The sequence below is a fragment of the Taeniopygia guttata genome, chromosome 5 (assembly GCF_048771995.1).
Source record: "Taeniopygia guttata chromosome 5, bTaeGut7.mat, whole genome shotgun sequence".
Taxonomy (NCBI): domain Eukaryota; kingdom Metazoa; phylum Chordata; class Aves; order Passeriformes; family Estrildidae; genus Taeniopygia; species Taeniopygia guttata.
Window position 1 is genome coordinate 16,691,785 of NC_133030.1, and position 21,932 is coordinate 16,713,716.

Genomic DNA, 21,932 nt, shown 5'->3' on the forward strand with positions numbered 1-21,932 from the left:
TTACCTTTTGCGATTCTGTCAGTCAGCCCCTTGTCCCACTGAAAACAGAGCTTTGCTGCTGATTTTGAATGAGCTGAAATTTCGCCAACATTTATAACTGCAGAACAGAAATTATTTTTAGCTTTTGGGACATTAAATATACGCACTACTATTTTAATCATTAAGTCATTGAAATTACATAATTGAATTACTGAATTCCTCTGAGAAGAACCTAATTTCTCGTCTCAAATGATACTCAAAAAAACAGAGTAAAACCTCTGTCACCCTTGACGGACGTTACCAAAACGGGATGCCATTTCCCCAAGCTCCAAACTCTCCCGCTGCTATAATATAATCCTTATCTCGCGAGCCGTCCCAACTGCAACGCCACGGCACGGCCTGAGATCCATCTCTCCCAAGGCTTCCGAGCGAAGGCGAACAGAGCTGGAAGAGGAACCCGGAATGACAGCGTTCGCAGGGGTTCCCGAGGGAAGGAAGGCTGGCGCACCGCGGCCACGGCGGCGCTTCCCGCTGGGACGGGCCCGCAGCGCCACCGGGCGGCCGCCACCTGCCCATCCCGCCGCTCCCCGGTGTCCCCGCGTCCCCTCTGCCGCGCACCTCCCACCTCTCCTCGGTGTCCCCGCGGTGTCCCCGCTGCCCGCGGTGTCCCCTGGAGCCGCCCACCCCCACGAACGCCCCCGCGGTAATTACCCTTGTGGCCGTGGAGCCGCGGACAGACCTGCCCAGGGGCTGGGGGCTTTTTCCCTGTGAGGAACCAGCGGAGCCGTCACCGGTGTGTTCGGTGCGTCCCCCCGGGCGAGCGGCACCCGGCACCTTCGGGCATCGGGGCGGCTGCTCTCCCTGGCGCGGCGGCAGGACGGGCTGCTGAGGAAGGAAAAAAAAAGAAAAAAAAACCCGGGGGAAATGTAGCCCTGCGCGCATCCGAGAGCCCGGGCTGCCGCTGCCCCTGCCCCAGCGGGACACCGCGCCCCCCCCACCCCCGCCGTCCCGGCCCCCGACCCGCCCGGCCGCGCCCCCCGACCCGCCCCGCCCGTCCCGACCCGCCGCGCCGGGGGGCTCGGCCATAAATACGGCCCCGAGTGGCGCTCCCTGACCGGCGCGGCTGCGGAGGGGTCGGGGCAGCAGCCAGCGCTGGTGGCCTCGCCTGGCAGAGGCTGCGAGAGTCTCGGCTCCGCACCCGCCCGGCCGCAGAGCAGCCCGGTGGAAGGCCCCTCCGACTGAGCCCCTCGCTGTCCCCTCTGGCCTGGCCGCTGTCCCCTCTGCCGCCCCCATGGACTTACTTGGCCCCATGGAGATGACGGAGGGCTCCCTCTGCTCCTTCACAGCCGCCGATGACTTCTACGACGACCCGTGCTTCAACACATCGGACATGCATTTCTTCGAGGACCTGGATCCCCGGCTGGTGCACGTCGGGGGTCTGCTGAAGCCCGAGGAGCACCCGCACCACCACGGGCACCACCACGGGCACGAGGAGGAGCACGTCCGGGCGCCCAGCGGGCACCACCAGGCTGGCCGCTGCCTGCTGTGGGCCTGCAAGGCGTGCAAGAGGAAGACCACCAACGCCGACCGCCGTAAGGCCGCCACCATGAGGGAGCGCCGGCGGCTCAGCAAGGTCAACGAGGCCTTCGAGACCCTCAAGCGCTGCACCTCCACCAACCCCAACCAGCGCCTGCCCAAGGTGGAGATCCTGCGCAACGCCATCCGCTACATTGAGAGCCTGCAGGCCCTGCTGCGGGAGCAGGAGGACGCTTATTACCCCGTGCTGGAGCACTACAGCGGGGAGTCGGACGCCTCCAGCCCCCGCTCCAACTGCTCCGATGGCATGGTGAGTGCCCCAGGGAGGACTCCCTGCCAACAAGGTGCCCTGGACACTGTTGGTCCAAACCTGAGCAGGGCAAGTCACCTGCCCTTCCTATAGCAGCTGCCTTCTGTACCTCCCCAGGCAGAAGACAAAGTCCTTTTTCGTGCCTTGAGCACTCGCAGCGAAGGGAGGTGGGGTCCCCACATGACAGGATCTTTGGGAAAGAAGAATCTCATACACCTTTTGTTCCCTGGGTAAAGAAGTTAGGCAGGTTCCCCATGTCCTGGAGAAGCCAGGGAAAAGCTGCTTGGGGGAGAACTTTGGAAAGCTGCCGGGAATGGGCACCCTGGGGGTATTGCTTGTGATCCCGTAGTTCCCGAGGCATCTCTGTTTCCATCTTCTGCTGTATCATTACCTTTGAATCCTCTAAGGACAGCAAAGAGCAAGGGCCCCCTAGGACATGGTAGTTACACAGGAACTGGTAAGAGTCTGGGTTTTGTTTTCTGCCATTCATCATTACAACAGGAGTGTCTAAGCAACAAGAGTTATTTTTCTGGACCCTTAAGAAAAAGATTCTCCATTTCTCTTCTCTCTCACTTCATCCCCTCCATAGATATTTACAAGCAATAGGAAGGAGAATCCAGGCTTTTAGTCTTGATTGTACATTATGGGCGTGGGAGAAGAAGGGTGGGTGCCAGAGTGGGTGTCTCATCCGCACATCTTTTGGCTGGGGCTGTAGGTTCAGCCTCTGGTGTGACTCTGGGCTGGTAGGATGTGGTGACCAGAATCCAGGACAGCTCTCTGGATAGGCCATGAACTGCCCTTTCAGACCAGAGATTGCTTTTTGTGCTCTGGTGGGGATAGTCACTACTGAGTTGAGTATCTGTGATTATGAGGGACTTAACACATTGGAGAGATTTACACAAATTATTCCTCTTCAAGATACAACCTCTTTTAATAGAGGAATTTCATTGTGGATTAAAGTATTGGGAAAAAAAATGCATTAGTCAATTTCATAGAGCACTTTCTATATGAAATGGAAATGGGAAGAGAAACTGAAGGAAATACAAAGGAACAGGGTAGACAGAGGCTTTAAAGAGGAATTCATGTTTAGAAAAATCTTTAAAAACTAAATTAAAAAGACGTAATTCCCTTTTCACATAGGTTTCAGGACACTCAGATCTCTCTGTTGTAAACTAAAGACACATGAAGGGCTGTATCTGATCAGAATTCTGGAAAGCCTCATCTCATCTGTAAAGCTGCAGCATTCGATGCAATGGTGATAACCTTCCTGTGGAACAGCTGTGCCACATAAAATATCCTGGGGTGGACCCCCTTCTAGCCATGTTTTTCCTTACTCAGAGAGTCTACAACTTAATGGCATTCCAGACAGGACTGGAATGATGGCCAGAGCCTGAAATATGAAATTAGATGGTTCCTGGGATTTGGGTAAAAGTCTGACCTCATTTGGATTTCTCTCCTTCCCAGATGGAGTACAGCGGGCCTCCCTGCAGCTCTCGCAGAAGGAACAGCTATGACAGCAGCTACTACACAGAGTCCCCAAATGGTGAGTACATGCCCTAAGGGCGGTGTGAAACACCGAGACAGAGGCAGGCACTGCAGCAGCTTTCCTGTGCCTGTTCACTGTCCAGCTGGGCTGAGGGAGGAACCTGCCTTTCCAGCCAGCAAGCCACTGTTGCTGGTAGAGGCACTGCATTTCTTTTAGGTGTATTTGCAAATATGGGGATGTGTTATATCTGTATTTCCCATTTTGCAAATCTAACAGTTGGATAGAAGTATGTTATTCTCTGCAACTAATTTCAGCATTATCCATATTCTACATGAAGACTTCTTACTCTATCATTGATCCAAATTGGAGTAATTTATGACTGATTTCAAATCTGCTCTTCCCTTTCTATGGACTCAGTGAAGCCTTAGATCCTCCCTTTCCCCAGAGCAGCACACTGTGGTTGGACCTCTCTTCCATTTTGAAATGACAATCTGTTTTCTGATAATTGGTGTCCTTCACCAATACTCATTTCCTCTGAGTCTCCACATGCCCACAAATGTGTAGTGCCCACTGATGTTAATTACCCACTGGATAATCTGAGCACCTTTTTGTCTGTTTTTTAGATCCAAAGCATGGGAAGAGTTCTGTTGTTTCCAGTCTCGATTGCCTCTCAAGCATTGTAGAGAGGATTTCCACAGATAATTCCACATGCCCTATACTGCCTGCGGTGGAAACTGTTGCTGAAGGGAGTCCCTGTTCCCCTCCAGAAGGAGTGAGCCTGAGTGATGGTGGAGCCCAAATTCCTTCCCCCACCAACTGCACCCCACTCCCCCAGGATAACAGCAGCAGCAACCCAATCTACCAAGTGCTATAAGGACCCCTCCAGCTGGACTGCACCAAAAACAATTTGCTCTGTTTGGCCTTGCTCAAGACCTGCCTTCTAAGGTTGAAAAGACTTCTTAAGACTTGTTCCAATTCTAAAATATCACTGAAAATTCCTTCAACTATCTAACTTTGCAAACCTGTATCACTTCAAAGTACACATAGTTATTTATTGGTTGTTAAACTAAAGTTATTTAATACATCTAGAGATAAAATTGTATACCATGAAATGGCCAATATTTAATCTGGGCTGTGGGGAATAGGAAGCTGGCTCATTAATGTGGAGGAAAATAGAAATCTACAGCAGTAATGGCATGACAGATCCTTCCTATTACTCCTGTTCTGGCCAAAATAAGGTTGTGGACCATTTTTTATAAAACTTTTGTATAATTGTAAATAAGAGTTGCTTTCCAAAAAAAAAAAAAAAAAGGAAAAAAAAGGAAAAAAAAATTAAAAATTAGTAAAATAAATAAATAAATAAAAGAAAAAGCCAAAAATTTAAAAAGGGGAAAAATTTTAAAAATATTTAATATTGCTTGGTTTGTTGTGTCAAACTTTAACTTTATATATTTATACGATGTGGTTGCCAAGAATGTTTTCAACAGTATTCTAAATAAAGACCCTTATTTATAAAATCTGTGGTGTTATCTTGACTTTCGTTAGGGCTTCTAGAATTACTAGTGCATTTAGGAGTGGTATTAGATCTCTGCCTTGGCAGGAAGAAGATACAGGTTCTGATTCAGCAAAGAAATCAAGAACATGCTTCAGTTGCACTCCTTTGCATAAATATGCTGCTGTCAAAGGGTCTCCTTTCCTCATATTCTGTTGTGGTCACTGCTAAACCTAAACATCACAGGTCATTATTAGAGGAATCAATAAATAAGCATGTTTCTCCTCCTGCCCTCAAAATTTACAATTATATTGTAGGACTTGATCTTACAAAGATGTGTTGAAACTAAGAATCACAAAAAATTAGATTCTCCAAATTCCAGTGTAGCTACTGAAACCATACAAAACTCACAAAAATGTACTACATTTTTGGACAAGTGTTCACATTTTTCATTCAAGTTCTATTTTTCAAGTGTTGATACCAAGTTCATGTATTCCCAGGTATTAGAAACTAATTGCAAAGGAGTTTTTGTCATAAAGTTCAAGTTAGAGATCACAGTTTTCCTCAAGTTCAAGTTGGAATGTAGGCCAAAGATAGGCAGTTTTAATTTGGATTTGAACTTTATGCATCTCTGGCAGCACTGCTCCAGGGATTTGCTTCTTGTTTAGAGCCTCTCTAAAAATAACCAGTGGGCTCTGTTTCATTCAGTATCTATGTGTAACCTTGAAAGTTGGCTGTGCAACTGAAAAATGTTAAGCCCTGAGCTGGTTGTCATTGGAAAGAAACAATCAGGGCATTTCTGTGCATCTGGACAAGAATAACCAGCAACTACAACCTGTTTCTTATCACATCCCTATGCTTTATGGATTTTGTAGAAACATCACAGTAAAATAAAAACAAAAAACACACTGAAAACCAATCTAGGTATCGTCATCATCCTTAAATACTTTGATGACAGACTAGTCATTGTATTCTCTGTTAGGTGATTATTATAGAGGGAATTTGTGCAGCTCTTACATTAATCAGAAAAAAGAAAGAGGGAACAGCTAATTCCAGGGAATGTCTCCCACTCCTTTTATCATATATGGCCCTGAAGATCAATGTTCTGTGGAGAGGAGAGGAGCAAGCTGCCATGTGTTGAGCAGAGCAATGCAGTTGCTTCTCCTCCTTCCTGGGGCAGTCATGCTCCAAGCTTGGTGACTTACCTGAAGCCAGAGGGGCAGGGATGGTAGCAGCCATGGGTATTCCTTCCTCATCCATGAGCTTGGGGTCATGGTGGATGATAAATCAGTGCCAAGGCACAGGACCATTCTGTGGAGCAGCCCAGGCTCCCATGGATCAGAGGATACTCTGAGGCAGGACTGGCCACTCAGCATCTTCATCGAAGTCCAACTTTGTAAAGGTCTCCCATTGATTCACTGTGGGCAGAAAACACTCCAGCCTGTAAAGATTGAGCTTACCCCTTTCATTTTTCCATTAAAAATAAAAATCAAAATCAAACTAATTTGAGAATGTGCTAATTCATACTGTCATAAATCAGGAGGGTCCCTACTAAGATTGGAAAAATGGCCCAGGTTAGTTGGAAGCCTGTATCCCTTATAAAAGCTAAGCAGAGACAATTGCCTCAAAAATCAGCACGTCACACATCATCAGTATAATTTGCATAGCCTTCAGCAAACAATCAAGTCCACAATGCAAAAGAGTCAAAAAAATGCTTTTGTGAAATAATAAATATCTTTTTATCCCCATAAAAGTAAAAGTATCAATTTTACTGCCATTAAATGGCAACCAAAAAGTATTTTGGTAGCTCAGGAATAACAGAGGCTCTGGACATGCTGGCAGCACACAGTTCATGCCTGCCTTGCTTGCACCCCACTTCTGAAGGACACAATGCGGGGGTACCTGGCTGTAGGGCTGGCATGGCAGAGTGGGCACAGGGCACTTGTGCTCAACAATGTACATGCAGTTCCATGTGAAGTCATGTATATTGCATTTCACTGATTTATTTTAGCCCCCGAGTTTCCACATACTGATGTTAATGTTACAACAGAGAACAGGCATTTAGCACATCCCAAAATAGATGGATGGATGATGAAGAAAAAATATTCATAGGTTTCCTATGCAGAGCCCCTCTTTCTCCCATTGATGTCAGTGAGAAAAGTTCACTGGAGTAAGGCCAAAGGGCATCAGCACTAGTAAATACATATTTAGGTTACAAATATAATTTTTTTTTTACTTAGATAAGGAAAATTGCTCCCCTGTGCCATTTCTTCCTGTTTATATCTATGGTAATAAATATATTTAAAACAAAGCCCTGTGCATCAAGAGAACAGCATGTAACTGATAGAAATATAGCCCAGTCTATAAGTAAATATTTTATTAATATATAGTAATATTTGTAAATACTTATATATCAAATATGTAAATATTTATATAGCAAATATATAGTAATATTTGGATTTTGAGCTTTAGTTTGGTTCTGACACAGCCAAGGAGCATATGCAAGACTGATCCAACATTTACAAAATTTTGTTCTTAAATTGGGTTCCTGAAGATGAATTTAGGTATTTAGGATTGATCCTACAAGACAAAGTGCAGCCTACCTTGGTCTACAGAAACCCTCCAGCACAGGCTCTGAACATACACTGCTGGTCTGAAAGTTTATATCACACAGGTTCCAGTTCAACATGATGTTTCCTAAAGAACACTGCCTCCAAAGGCAAAGTCATACAGATATAAACAAATAAAGGAAAGTAGCTGTCTTCAAACATAATGATAACTGCACATTTTAGGAATGTTTGATTTGATTTGGTAACTTAAGAAAGTGCAGCGTGACAAACCCAGCATTACTGGTTTATCTCACTCAAACCACTGCTATGGAAAAAGTGAAGAGGAATAAATTTATACTTCACTTATATGCAAAAAGTGCTCTGATTTTACATTTCATCAGATCATTTGCCAGTATGAGAATGAAGAGGATATTTTTCCTACTTTCAATGTTCCACAACAAAGTGCAATAAAATTGCAAATTTTATGTTAAAAATGTTAGACACCATTTCCTGTATTATCATAGCAATACTGCTACAGAAGTATTTCACATACTGAACATTCAATTTTAGGTAAAAGATATATGAACTAAATGTTTTCACTTTAGAAAGATTTTATTATCTGTATCCAAATATATTAAAGAAATATTAAATTGGCAGTTGCTTCACACCAGATGCTGCTCTTCTAAAATGACTTGTCATTTTCAACTCAAGATAAAGACCTTAAAAAAAACACTTGGAAGTGGACAGAAAAGCAGTTTTCATTTTACATCTTATATTGTGCAGAGATAATTGAAAGGTTCAAAGTGTGCAAAGGTCCAAAACTACCATCTTCAGAAGAATTACATCCAGGAAACTTTTTTACCTCATACCTCATGAATTTTAATGAATGAATGAATTAATATTCCATTTTTGTTTAAAAATTTCCTTGAAATCAGTAGAAATATTTTCAGCTTCAGTAGGAATGTTTTCAGACTACTGCATACAATACTGTCTGGGCTAGTGTTCATGTAGCAATGCAAAGCCAGGACAAACTCCCTGCTGTGACCCTCTGCTCGTGCTCTGGTCACTGACCCATTTCTGTCACAACGCTTTCAGATGTGCCGATCCCCCTGAGCACAACCCTCTGAACAAGCTGCCAGGCTTTATTGCTCACCTGATCTTGAAAGTACCATCCAGAAACTGCCCCCATAATAGTGCTGAAAGCCTACAACAGCTCTCAATGAGTGGCTGACACAGAGCCTGTGATAGCAGGAGATGGCATGAAGGTCATTTCACACAACTTGCATGTGGCAATCTCGGCTTCACAGGCAGTAGGTAAAAAGGCCTGTGCAGAGTCAGAGTGCAAATCGCTGACAGCACAACCTGAAGATCATCTTGGGAGGCAAGTGCCTCATTAAGCACTATTTACTATCAGCTCACCCTCCCTCAGCCTTTCAAATCACTGGTTTTCTAGTAAAACTGTTGAACAGCCATGACCTCCTCTCCTTGATGGATGCAGCATGCTCCCTTCTCCACAGGCTTGTTGCACAACTGGGAATGTCATTAAGTGGAGACCTTTCCATTTTTGATATTTCAGGGCTAATGAGGGAGGGGATGGTCCCTAGCACAGTACAGAAGAGCTATCAGATAGTCTTTTCCCTCACAAGACCCAGCAGGAATTAGGAACATGTCTGACAGAACTACAAGGAATCCAGAAATTTCCCTGTGGATCCAGAAACCTATATTTCGCATACACAGCCACTTCTGAATAAAAACCTTAACATTGTAAGCTAATGGTGAAAACTGATCTATCCTGTAACCGTGGGGTGATGGAAAACCTCAGGGGTTTCCCAATAATACAGTCAACATGGCACAGAACTCACATTTTGTTGTTACAATACTAATAACTTTTTATCATCTACAGGCATCTTAGCAACATCAACAAGTGTGCTATTTTATGTAATACTCAATGTATAACCTCACATTTATCAATAGCAAGGCAAATACTGTACCTATTTATTAAAAAATGACTAAAAACTCTAACAGACAATAACCACTTAATCACATGATTGAGGGAGGTTGCAATTTTCATTGGAATGTTGGGGGTTTTTTTTGTTGGGAGTCTCAGCACAGCTACCACCTAGTGCTGCATATCCATGGCAGTAAAAAGGGTGCCCCCAGTCTCCACAGTTCTCCCTAACCCACCTGAACTGACCTTGAGCCTTTTCTGGTCCAACAGCCACATCTGCTGGGAAAAAATTTAACTACATTTCTTCCTGAAATCATTGCTTGGTGAACTCCATGTTCTGTTTTATCATCTTTCCATAATGTAAGGCTTGTTGATGCAGAAACAGCAAAAATATTCACAGTCTTCAGACAGCACCTGGAGGCCCATACACTAGGAACATCAAGAAAAATATATTGGAAATACCAATTTCTCCCCTACCAAGAACCTCCTACAGAAACAGAGACAAAAAAATTGTAAGAATAGTATGGTTGGTTGGGTTTTGGTTTTTTTACTGCTAGACAAATTTTGGGGCAGCACTCTATTTTTCTTTAATTGAAAAATAAAGACAAAAGGAGGGAGAAAATGGAAGGTCTTTGGATGCATAATATGGCCTGTGCTGAGAGCAGTGGTTCTGAGGGAGACAGGCTGCTTGCCAAGAAGGCAGGTGGGTAAGATGCAGAGGAACAGCAGATGACAGCAGGATCACAATGACATTCTCTGGTGACAAAGTCCCTCAGTAGGGCGCAAATCTTGGCCACTGGACCAAGGGAGGTGATTTTCCTCTCTACTTTGGCTCTAGTGTGATCCCACCTGGAGCTGTGCCTCCAGCTCAAGGCCTCCTCAGCACAGAAGGGATATTGACCTGTTGGAGGGAGTCCAGAGGAGGCCACCAAGATGATCAGAGGAATGAAACACCTCTCCTATGAGGAAAGGCTGAGAAAGTTGGGAGAGTTTAGCCTGGAAAAGAGAAGGCTTCAGGGTGACCTTCCAGTACGTGAAGGGAAAACACAAGAAAGATGAAGAGAGGCTATTTAAAAGACCATGTTATGATAGGACAAAGGGGAATTGCTTCAAACTGAAAAAGAGTAGGTTTAGATTAGATATTGGAAGAAATTCTTTACTGTGAGGGTGGTGAGGCATTGGAAGAGGTTGCCCAGAGAAATTGTGGGCACTCCATCCCTGGCAGTGTTCAAGGCCAGGCTGCATGGAGCTCTGAGCAACCTGATCTAGTAAGAGGTGTCCCTTTCCCTAGCAGAGGGGTTGGAACGAGATGATCTTTAAGGTCCTTTCCAACCACAACCATTCTATGATTCCTTTTATACTTCGGTCACAGAACATTCCTTTATTTCACATCAATGCTCTGCTTCTAAATCCTAAACCAAATGAAGCAATAACTTTTTGTTCTGAATTTTTTAACTTGCTTTTATGGCACCTGTGAGTTTCCTGAGGCAGGAACCTAGACAACCCACATTTGAGAGCTGCTGCTTGCTGCAACTCAAAGTACACTACTGAACCAACACGCAGCGTGTAGGCTTTTCTCCAAGCCACCGGAGGGCAGCATTTCCATGAAAAACAGGACTTCGACTTTTTTTTTTTTTTTTTTTTAAATGTACCATACATTCCTTTTTTCCCCCCCCTCACATCTAACTCTTTCTCAGCTCAGGTAGAGAGTATCATTCCATGCCACAACAACTGAAATCAATGAGCCGAACTCCTACCCAGTGTAAATTCATCAGTCTTGCTGGCAGTTGACACAGTATATTGGTACCCTTAGCTGTTGGGATTATTACAGCAAGTACAAGCTCATGGTTTGAATTTAGATGCTCAAATATGCATTTTCATAGAAGAACTAAAGGCTTTGTGTCTATATGGAAAGGCATCCTGATATCTAGACTAAAGTTTGGGATGAAGAGCGTCACAGAGCAAAGCATTTATACAACAGCTGGTCAAGGGAGACCCATTCTTCATCCAGGGCACGTAATGCTCTCATTACAGATTTAATGCCATAGAAATACAAATGGATGCAAGGGGGTTCATGTGTCACACGTGTTCCTTTGTATGGGACAGGTCACACTTACATCCCTTTGTTCCCTTTGGAAAGTAAGCATGGTATGTGCTAGGCACTCATGCTCTCAAAGGCTGTCCTCTGCAGAACTACACACTTGAAACAGCTTGCAGTTGAAAGCCAGCTGCACAAAATGTAGTCCCAAACATGCCTTTCAAAAGCTTCACAAATACCAATTACATTAAGCGATAAGAAAAAAAGCAACAAAGTAATGTGCCTAATTAACAAAGCTAGAGATGGAGCCAGCCACTTGGTTTGAAGTACTTCCAAGAGAGATGTTAAATGCAATGGTCAGGGCAACTCTGAAAGAAATAAATTAACATGCTGGGTTAATATTTCAAGCTCTGTGGGAGTAAAAACTGTGTGTGGTAAGGGGAAACAAAGGTAAAAATATCACAGGGTGCTATTCTGTTTGTTTGTTTGCCAAGGACACTTTAGTTTTTGCCATTTATTATTCTTCATGGCATGCCTGAAATTATGCAGGAAGACATAAAAGTGTCAGCATTGCATCACTGGCCTTCCTAAAATTTATCTTTTACCCACCTGTTAAATCTCAGCTCAAGGTCAAGAGAAAAACCATTTTGAGTGAATGGACTATGAGATAGACACATTCATGAAAAATATCTCAGTAGGGTTTGTTTATCTTTAGTACCATCTGCAACAACAGCTTAAAAGATTCCCCACACCATAGACAACAGTGGAGTTTTCTTCTGGTCCTCATAAATACAAACTGACAAACAGCTGCCAGGTCCCAAATCATAGATACCTGTGGCTGGGAATGCTCAGGCCATCAAAAACTCCCAAGTTCCAGCAAGCAGTGTGGCTTGAATCCATTCCAGTACTCATCTGTTGGCAGCTGTTTCCATCTGCTCCTCCTTGAACCATTCTGCTCACTCCCCAGGGAAGAGCAGGAAGATTGTCACGCAATGAACTCGCTTGTTGTGAGCTGGCTGCTCATGTTTTACCCCAATCTGTCATCTCACCTCATCTGCTCTTTGGCCTCTTTTTGCCATAAGAATTCTGAGTTCTGCTCTGCATCTAAGGGAAAAAAAAAAAAACCCAAGCCAACTATTCCTCAAATGTGGGTGCCAAAACATTATCCCTTCTTTTAAGTACAAATAATTAGTGTGAGCAAGAGATACAGAAAATATTGATCAGATCACTTACTCCTCACAGCTGAATCACACAGTGATTTCTGCATGTATGTTTTGCAGCTAAAAGTGTCTGGCATACCTTCACTTTGTGATGAGGGCAGACAGATGCCCTTCAAGCACTCCATGATCATTACCTGCAGCCTTTTTTTGTTTGGTTCTGTGGTAAAACACAAAATGGAGAAGGAGGGAAAAAAAAAAATTTCTATTTTAGACATCAGTGTTTATGTTTCCAGACTTGCAGCCGAGCCTTTAGGAACTTTGGTTGACTCAGCAATTGTCTGTGCACATTAAGGCTCCTCTCTTCATTTGTCCCATTGCTATTTAATGTACTTGTTAACTTGATATCTACACATTAACATTAATTGGCCAGACTAAGCAAAAGATTTAATTTTTTCTTAACCAAGATAATTAGTTTTATATTTTCATATTTGAAAGTTTTAATTTATGCTTTGATATATTTTCTCTATCCTGATTTTCAACTGGACCAAATCCTCTCTAATCTCTTGGGCATTCAAAACTTTCAGGTGTACCTGAAAATGCAACCTTTTGTTCAGAAATATCTCTTTTTTTCAGTTCCAAAGTACCTGAAAGTACATCCCTAAGTATAAGCAGCATTCTGCAGATCCTATTCAGCCTAGAGTTCAGAGGGGAGAAATTAATAAGAGAAGCAATACAACAGAAAATGGAAACATAGCTGAAGCAGATTCCCTTAGTAACACAAATGCAATCATATGGATTTTTCCCTGGCCAGAATTATACATATTTGTGGATATATTGGTTAAAATACCTGCTAAGGGCTTTACAGGCATAAACTTGGGAAAACTGAGAGTAATTTCACTGACCTGCCCCATCACCTTTTCTGTGGTGCACTGTCCTTTGCAGCATGCATCTGTCTGCTTGGATTAGGCCGTGGTCAAACTGGGCCACACAAGCACAGCAGCACTTCAGCATGGAGACCTTTCTGTATAATGAAGGCTTCTGAAGGTGCTTGGCTTGATAAAGCAATTAAGAAACATCTCTGCCCACCTCCTGAATTACTACCACACAAAACACCATTTCCTCCACTTTTTAACAGGCAGGATAAGCTGGAGAACAATTTCAGAAGAACCTGTAGAAATCTATTGTATTTTTTATTACAGTTGGAAAATTTTTAAAGAAAAAGAAGTCTCTATGATAGATTTGAGAACTGGACCCTCCTTTTTTTCCTCATTGCTCCATAGGAAAGCCAATAAGCATGCTATTGTAGGCCCTCTTAGGATGAGAATCCATCATAGAAGAGCAGAAAGGTCCAATTTTGTATGAGAATGGAGCATTTCTTAAGGAAGACCCAACTCTGATTTCTTGCAGGCCAACTCTGAATATCTTGTCCCACTGTGATCCTTCTCTGCTTCCTCATTATTTCCCAACTCCTTCTACTGCTGGGCTACCTAGAGGCAAAGACTACAACTGCAAAACCTGGCAGAACCCACAGATGAATCAGACTGAATCAGTAAACAATGACTAAAAGTGCAGTGTCATAGGAACAAGCATATCACTGTGCCTCAAGTGAAATCATTTAAATACAAACCTGCTGCAAATCTTACCAGGATTTCCAGCCACAGTCTGGAGGGCTGGTATAATCCTATTGCACTGGGATTTTTACAGAAATCTTCCCCAGGTCCTGGAAACTCTGGGTAGAGCATGTTTCTGCTTCCTGAAGTGGAGAAACCCTTCATTATAGCGTGTCCCAGAAGGGAAAGGCAGAGGACAAGCTAATAGAGGTGCCATCCCTTCCCTATTGCCTTTCTTCTAGCTCTCAACACTTCATTTAACTGGAACAAAAGGCTGCTGTTACTGCTAAAGCATAGGCCCAGGCATCAGACAGGATAAAGAAACCTGCATTCCCAGCAGCTGGTCCAAGATTTGGGACAGAAAGTGGATTTTGCTTTCCATTTACTCACATTTATATTGTATAAATCCTGGCTCTTGACAAAAGAAATGCAGGAGACTTCATCCTTAGTGCCAATTATTTAACTAGCATCACTGGAACTATTATACTTTATATCTCTTCATATGCAGCATTCAAATAATTACTTCAACAGGATTAAATGTCATATTTCATGGGACTGGCTGTGTAAATATTTACAAAATAGAGAACAAAAAAGACATCTCAGAGTTATTGATTCATGTCAAATATTGAGAAGCTGGGTTAATCAAGGGATTTAAGCAATGCATTAAACCTTTGAGACAGCATTGTTGAGATTTATTTAAACTACTCTTACCTTTCAACATCTAAAGTTTTACAAATCATTTGTAACAATAAAGACTTACAGGCCATTTTCGCATCTGTCTGAGGACATTTCAGTTACTATTGTGAACTCAGAGTAGGATGAAGAAGTAATAACAGCTGTGAAAAGTGAGTCATTCAATAAAAATAAAGTTCTCATTTCAGCAAAAAAAAAGTTAAGAAATGTTCTAATTATTTTGTTGTATTAGAGAAATACTCAACTGATGGGCAAGCATATACATTTTATAAAATGGAACATATTTCATACTCCTTGGTCAGAAACAGACCCTATTTTTTTTTCTGGTTTTTTGGTGGTTAAATGAAAATGATACACTTGCAGCACTGAGAGCTGCATGCCTTTTTCAAGAAAAGACTAGCACCTCCTGTTCTGTATTCTGTATATAGTAGTTGTGAAATACATATGTCTGTATCTATGTGTTTGTGTCTGTTGCTATGTTCATGCACCTGCAAATTGGCTGAGATCTTAAAAACATAATGACAGCATTAGTAGAGTTTTGTTTTCAGAAAAGGCTGACTAGGCCAGTCTGAGAAAGTCAAGGACCTTCTAGGACCCCCAAAACAAATTAACTAATAAAATAAAGCCAAGTCCCTGGCCTTTTCTGAAACTCTAGCTGTAGTACATGGTAGGAATTAAATGGTTCCAACCTATGTGCCCTCTTTTGGTAATGCAGATTCAGAGCCCTCAGGATGACTGAGCTCAGCTCATAGTAATGAGTTTAGATAAGGGGTTTTTTGTTATGTGCTGACAGGAAACTTCCAATTGTAAGCTCAATTTTCCTCATCCCCAGCTGAATTTTTGCTGGATCACACCTAGATCAGCATGAAGAAGACAAGGGACAAATCTAGATCCTTCCTTAACACAGCATTGTAACAAAGTAGCGCATAAGCTGTATGCCTAATTTTGGATACTTAAAGTAGATTTAGATTTTGCTGTGATTTAGCTCCATGATTTCTTGAGGAGCAACTACTTCTGTTTTGGGGAATGTCTCATGAAAGACAAATCCCGACACTTTTACTACAGCCTTGACTCGAGGATGTGCTCCAAAAGAAGCTCAGTGCCTCACCCAGGCCAGCTGCACTCCTAGTTTAAGGAGCTGGGGGTGAGACAGACAACTCAGCAGTTTTTATTGCCCTTTTTGGCCAGGAAGGTGCAGTCTTCTCTTCCCCTACAGGTAAAACAGTTTGGAAATCTCCCTAGTCCTTCAGCAAGCAGCAGAACACCACTTCCACCACCTCGCCTTACTTGTGAGCACCATCTCCATTAGTTGTATCTGCTCAGTTCCATCTCCCATCAATTTTCAGCAAAACCAAATGGGTGGGAGTTTCTCTTAGTTAACAGAGTGGGTAAAGACCAAAGATGATCTCTAACATGTCACAATATTACTTCCATTTTTTCCCAGAGCAGCTTCCCTTTATCTCACAGTTTGATGCCCACTTTCTGAAGGATCCCAAAAGAATTTGCAAAACAAAAAGAACCTTCACTCAGAAAATGTCAGCCCAGTAGAAATGGATGAACAAGTGCAACTCATCAGGCAGAGTACAGCAAATTCTTCCCAGTTCAAACAAAGCTATGCAATGGTTGGAAAACATAGATGGAAATGAAGTACATAGTCAAGCAAAACTGAAGTAATTAAGAATAAAAAAAATCCAGCTACAAAAGTGCAGTAACAAGCATTTAGCCATAACTTCTCCTGCTCTGGTTACTCTCATTAAAAGCATCGTGACTTCTTTGCACCAGGCTTTGGGCTACACATCTCTTCAGACATGCAGCATCTCTATGACTCCCTCAGTCAATAGCAAGCACGAACCCACAATTTTTTTCTCCATTCCCATTCTTTCTATGAAAGGCTTTCATCCAATTAATGACAATTCAGAGGGGTAAATCTAGCCTTTCAGAAAACTAATAACATCTATGCTATTGCAGCTGCTTTATTTTTAAATTATTTTCAAGGACAAAATGAGTACATTGCATGCTAAGTCCATCACAGCTTTCCATTTGAAGACCTCAAACCAAATTATTTACAAGGGTCAGTGCTAACAGATAGAGCAATTCACAGCATGATGTAATCTAAAACTGATAAAGAACTGCACTGAAATACTGTTGGGTTGTCGTGAATTTAATACAAAAGAGCACAGGCTGAATTATAGCATTCAAGCATTGCAAAACTGGTCTTGCAACTCTGCCTGCCTTTTCTTTTGAGGTTATAACTTACAAATAATTCTCTCAGCCTCCTCCAGCCTTAAAACATTTTGAAAGTACTCTCCAGTTTTATCCATAATTGTGCACAAAGCCACAGGTTCTCTCAACATCTCATTTTCTTCTTCATATTGTTACAATGGGTCATTCTTTTTCTTTGAAGAGAAACTGAGTGATGAAGTCAGAGCTAGGCTTACATTTCAGGAGTGGGAGCTTCTTCAGCAGTCACCACTGTTGGTGTCCTCACTAGAAAACCCAGTGAAGGAAGAGGCTACAGAGGAGTGCAGAATCAAGTACTCTTGATACACTAGTAGAGCACCAAAGCATACAGCAAAGCCTCCTGATGTGCACTTCTGTGCCTATACAGCCCTGGGATTTGAATCTGTCAATCCAGCATCTTCGGTAAGAGGCAAAATATCTTCATACAATAATGAATATAATTAAACACAATTTTAGAAAAAGGTTAAACTTTCACTTCAAATTAATGAGTTCTTAAGTTTAGGAGAGTTAGGAAATATATGCTCAGTCATCTCCCACATTGAGAAGAAAGCTCCTTTGGAGTCAGACAGAATTCATTGCAGTTCTCAGCTAAAGAAGTAGAGAGCAGGGGGATCAACAAAAGAATAGCATGTGAACCCACTATGTTTTTTTTTTTTAGTTTGTAGCAGAATTTAGACTTCTATCTGTAAGACAACCTACATTTTCTTGTATATGATAGCCCTGAGGATGCTGAAGTATAGGACAACAAAAGTGATCCCAGTACACCAGATACAGAAGGGAAAGAAGGACTTGCTCTTCTTGTGTCATCAAAACAGTGAGGTGACCTAACACCAGTGACAAAATTAGTAAACAGACTCACTCTCATACTCAGCTACACAGCAGATTTGAAACTAAAATATATCTATGGCTAAAAGCTAGTCTTCCACTATTACCACTAAAACTTCTGAGTTAGAAGAACAGTTAAAATTATAGATAGACCAACAGGACTGCTCAAAGTGCACATATATTGTCCTGACTGTAGGTGTGCCACAAAGGAGACCTTCACAGAGACCATCCTAAATTCTACAGCTTATTTTCCTCACTTATGCCAGATTTTGGTCAACCCCAGCTCAGCGTAGATGACCATCAAAATCTCTCACCACTTATTAGAATCAGTACAGGGAAAAAAAATGTATTTCCAAGGTGAATGATTTTTAATGCATTTAAAAATTTTCTGGTAACACCACCTGCAGCTGCTGCTGCTGCTATACCATAATCCTTTTCAAACAGATTGTGAACTGTTTGGATAACCTACCAACTCTGTACTTCCTACAGAGGTTTCCCAGCATTATTAAAGCTGGTTTAGTTCTTTTTAATGTGTAAAACTTAGTAAAATTAATTAATAAGTAAACTTAAAATGACAAGTTGGATCACAGAAAAGCTAGACAACTTGGGGACTCACACATTCACCTTCATATTAAGTCCTCCTTAAAGATATCAAATATAAACCAGATGTTTAAGCATTTAAAGATGTCATAAACTAGAATAAAATCCAGTTATATTATTCTTATTTTTTTTATGGGACTAGGAGGACAGAAGTGCTACTGTCAAGTTTGGGATTAATCATAATTTCATAGGAAGTTTTTTCTGCAAGTTGGTACTAGGAAAATTTGATTATTTTATTTGTCTATCATAATCCAAACATTTCTAATTATGAAAGACTACTTTTTAAAATTAAACTAAGAATTTTATATTGCTATATGGCAAGCTTTAAGCAAAACTTTGCTCAGACACAGCAGCTGCTAGACTGTCTTAAACCTTCCATTCCATGCAAACCAACAGCCATCTATGTGGTGTTATCAACTATGGCTAATCAAACAAATGCAAATCATGCTGCACTCTACCATGCAAAGCAAACTCCTTGTGCTTTAATATGCAGTTATTTTGTGCCATGATCCCTGTTAAATAAAGATATTAGTTTTGAACACTTTCCCTCTCAAACTTCAATATAAACTTCAAACATGATATTGTCTTTCATTTTCAACATGAAAATTATGTCTAAACTTACATTCCAATTTATATTTCTGAAAGACCTACTATTTCAGTAGCTACCTTGCTCCAGATCTCACAAGCTCTTGCTTGCCCATCAGTCTCTGATATGGGGCCCTCTTTCATGTCTTTTGAAACATCTAACTCTTCTGTTTCTACCAATGCTGCTTCATCAATTACAGCTTTAGTAACTTCAAAGAAACCTTGCAGGTCACTTAGGCATGGCCTCCCCACCTGAGTCCATGAACATACTCTTTAATCAAGCTTTCTAGCTTTTAACACGTACTCCCAGATGACTTCTAAGGTCATGCACCACTCTCCTTCAGTTCCCCAGACAAGAGGGGAAGCCCAAGCAAGTGAAGCTGCACAATATCTCTCATTGCCACAGTCACCTTAGATCCCAACACTGAAATTCCTAACGAGGAATCACTCGCTGCAGGAAAGGTAACATGGAAGGCAGGAGCTAATGAGCTGGGAAAGAGTCTTTATAGTTGTGGCTGTGACCAGAAGGACCCACAAGCCTAGGATTCACAGGCTCTTAACATCTTCCTGAGTCACCTGCTCTCCACAGCCTTCATTAACTCTCGGAACATACCCTACAGTACTTTCCCATTGGTCCCCAGATCTATTATTATCAAAAATAGGCATTTACTATGATTTAAAGGAATTTTCGCATGTTTTATTTCTATCAGTGAGTCAACATCCTCTTTTCCTTTCTTAATGCCAGGCTTGGGTTCACAGCCCTCTTTTTCCTCTGTGTCCTCTGGCTGGCAATTCTCAAGGATTTTAGATAGTGTTTCTGTACTTGTGATTCTCAGATTCTCCCTCTGTCATCAACCTTTCTGCCTCTGTTCAGTCCCAGTGCTGAAGCTGCTGTCTGGCATCTCTTCCTAGAGATTTTTTCATCAGGTTATGCTAGCTGAAGTGCAGAGTTGCCTTGATTTAGCTTCACTTTCCCATTTCTCATTCATAGCTGATACGAGTAACATACTCCCATTCCTGCTGTCTTCCCTCCCTTTTTCCAAGAGTCACACACAAATAGCACCAGGTTCCAGGCCTTCCTTCTAGCACCAGCTTAAAGTCTGTTACCATTTTCACAGACAAATCTGCTGGTTAGACCTCTTTGGAATGTCTCACCACAGCTACTGCAAAGTTTTCTTCTCTGCATCCCAACCATGCAACGCTCTTTGCAAGGAAGCTGCAGGTGACCAAACACCTCATCTTACAAACCTGAGCACACCGATTGCTCCTTGACAGCCTTCCACTTCTTCACCTGCTGTTGCCACACATCTGAATTTCTCTCATACTTGCAAGTTCAGCCCAATTGCATTCCCCTGGTCTGCCCTCTTCCATTGAGCCTTGTGCTGTCCGTACCACTTGTACATTCCATCAGCATTCCCTAACCATGTACCTTTCAATTGTATATTTCACCAGCCTATCCCGTTCATCATGACGCGACTTCCCATGGTCAACCCACAAAAGGTCAGCTCTCCAGGCTTTGCCATAAGTCCATTCCTCCTGAGACAGCAAATAAAATAAAATACAAAACTCATCTACATACCTCTCTTACTTCCTTTTCACACAACCATCTTCTGGCTGTTCTTCAAGCTCCTTGCAAGACAGGAACTGGGGGGTTTTTGAAACTTCCCTTATCATTATTTGTGACTCGGTGAGAATAAAAAAAGAATTAAAACACAAACCCAAATTGCAACTTCCTACCAACACAGGCGTTAGGAAAAACAACCAAGTGAACAGTAGGAAAAGACGAAGAAATGGTGTAGGTGTGTGGAACCAAGTAAAAGCACAATGTGATTGGAAGTGACAACCCTGGGTACCCCTGCTCGTGAGGCGAGGAATTTACCCTGGGGAGATCTTGAATTCTGCCCTTCGGCCAGTCCGGCGCAGGCAGGACGAGCACAGCCGTGACTCACGCCAATGGTGCCCGAGAGGGTCGCTCAGAGCCGAGCGAGGGGCAGCACCGGGACACCGCCGCTCCCGAAGGGGCCGCTCGGTGTGACCGCCGCGGGGTCGCGGGAAGGTGAGCGGGGCGGGGGCTCTGCCCGCAGCCGCGGGTCCCGGAGCGGCGCCCCGGTCCCGGCGCGGCGGCGGGCGCGGCCCGCGCTAGGACCCGGGCGGGAGCGGCGCCTGCGCGGCGGTGCCCGGCGGCGGGCGGGCTGCACCGAGCGGCTCGGCGGCGGCGGGAGGAGCGGCGGGAGGAGCGGCGAGCGGCAGCGCCGCGGGTCCCGCCGCCCGCACCGGCAAGCGCTCGACCCGGGCCGGCCGGGCGCAGGGGCGGAGGCGGCGGGAGCGCGGCGCTGTCCCTTCAGCACCGGCGGCGCCCCCCGCCCCGCACCGCCGGGAGGGGCGCGGGCACAGCCCCGCGTTCCCTGCGGGGGCTGCAGCCAGCACCGGCGCCCCGCAGCTCCGCGCACCTGTGGGCAGCGCGGGTGCAGTGATTTTTCTTCCCCCACCCCCCTTTTCTTTTTTCCTTTTTTTTTTTTTTTTTTTCCCTTGTGCTTTTGGCCACATCCAACCAGGGAAAGGCCCTCCCCCTCCGGCACCGCAGCGCCCGCGCTCCCGGAGCATGGCCCCCCCTGCCCCTGCCCCTCCGCCGCGGCTGCAGCTGCCGCGGACCCCGAGCGTCTGACTCCAGACGGAGGCGGCGCAGCGCCGGGAGCCACCGCCACCGGCATCGCCTCGGAGCGGCCCCGGGGGAGCGAGGCTGGCCGGGGCCCCTCGCCCCCGCGGGCCCGGAGCGGGGCTCGGCTTAGGCACCGACTGCCGCCGAGCAGCCGTCCCCTGACGGGCTTGCTGCCTGCCGTGCTTGTTTGGATGAGTCTGCGACATGCCTAATAAGAGACG

General features: G+C 43.8%; 2 protein-coding genes across 4 annotated transcripts; one reads left to right on the forward strand and one right to left on the reverse strand.

Moving 5' to 3' along the window:
• The first annotated feature begins 1,072 nt into the window (after positions 1 to 1,072).
• Positions 1,073 to 4,828, forward strand: MYOD1 (myogenic differentiation 1). The gene is made up of 3 exons (XM_002198475.6): positions 1,073 to 1,825; positions 3,290 to 3,368; positions 3,935 to 4,828. Exons 1-3 carry the CDS (start codon positions 1,271 to 1,273, stop codon positions 4,183 to 4,185), a joined length of 885 nt encoding a protein of 294 aa, XP_002198511.4. The 5' UTR covers positions 1,073 to 1,270; the 3' UTR covers positions 4,186 to 4,828.
• On the reverse strand, positions 1,394 to 21,917 carry LOC140684261 (uncharacterized). Of its 3 annotated transcripts, XM_072929703.1 has the most exons (4): positions 20,632 to 21,763; positions 6,009 to 6,221; positions 5,821 to 5,908; positions 1,394 to 1,530 (listed from the first exon to the last, which is right to left on the reverse strand). In XM_072929703.1, exon 1 carries the CDS (start codon positions 21,761 to 21,763, stop codon positions 21,026 to 21,028), a length of 738 nt encoding a protein of 245 aa, XP_072785804.1. In that variant the 3' UTR covers positions 1,394 to 1,530; positions 5,821 to 5,908; positions 6,009 to 6,221; positions 20,632 to 21,025. The 3 variants fall into 3 exon arrangements, with proteins under 3 accessions (XP_072785804.1, XP_072785805.1, XP_072785806.1); XM_072929704.1 differs by lacking the exons at positions 1,394 to 1,530; positions 5,821 to 5,908; positions 6,009 to 6,221 and adding exons at positions 12,246 to 12,297; positions 12,388 to 14,251; XM_072929705.1 differs by lacking the exons at positions 1,394 to 1,530; positions 5,821 to 5,908; positions 6,009 to 6,221 and adding an exon at positions 12,246 to 14,251 and having other exon boundaries at positions 20,632 to 21,917.
• Positions 21,918 to 21,932: the final 15 nt, after the last annotated feature.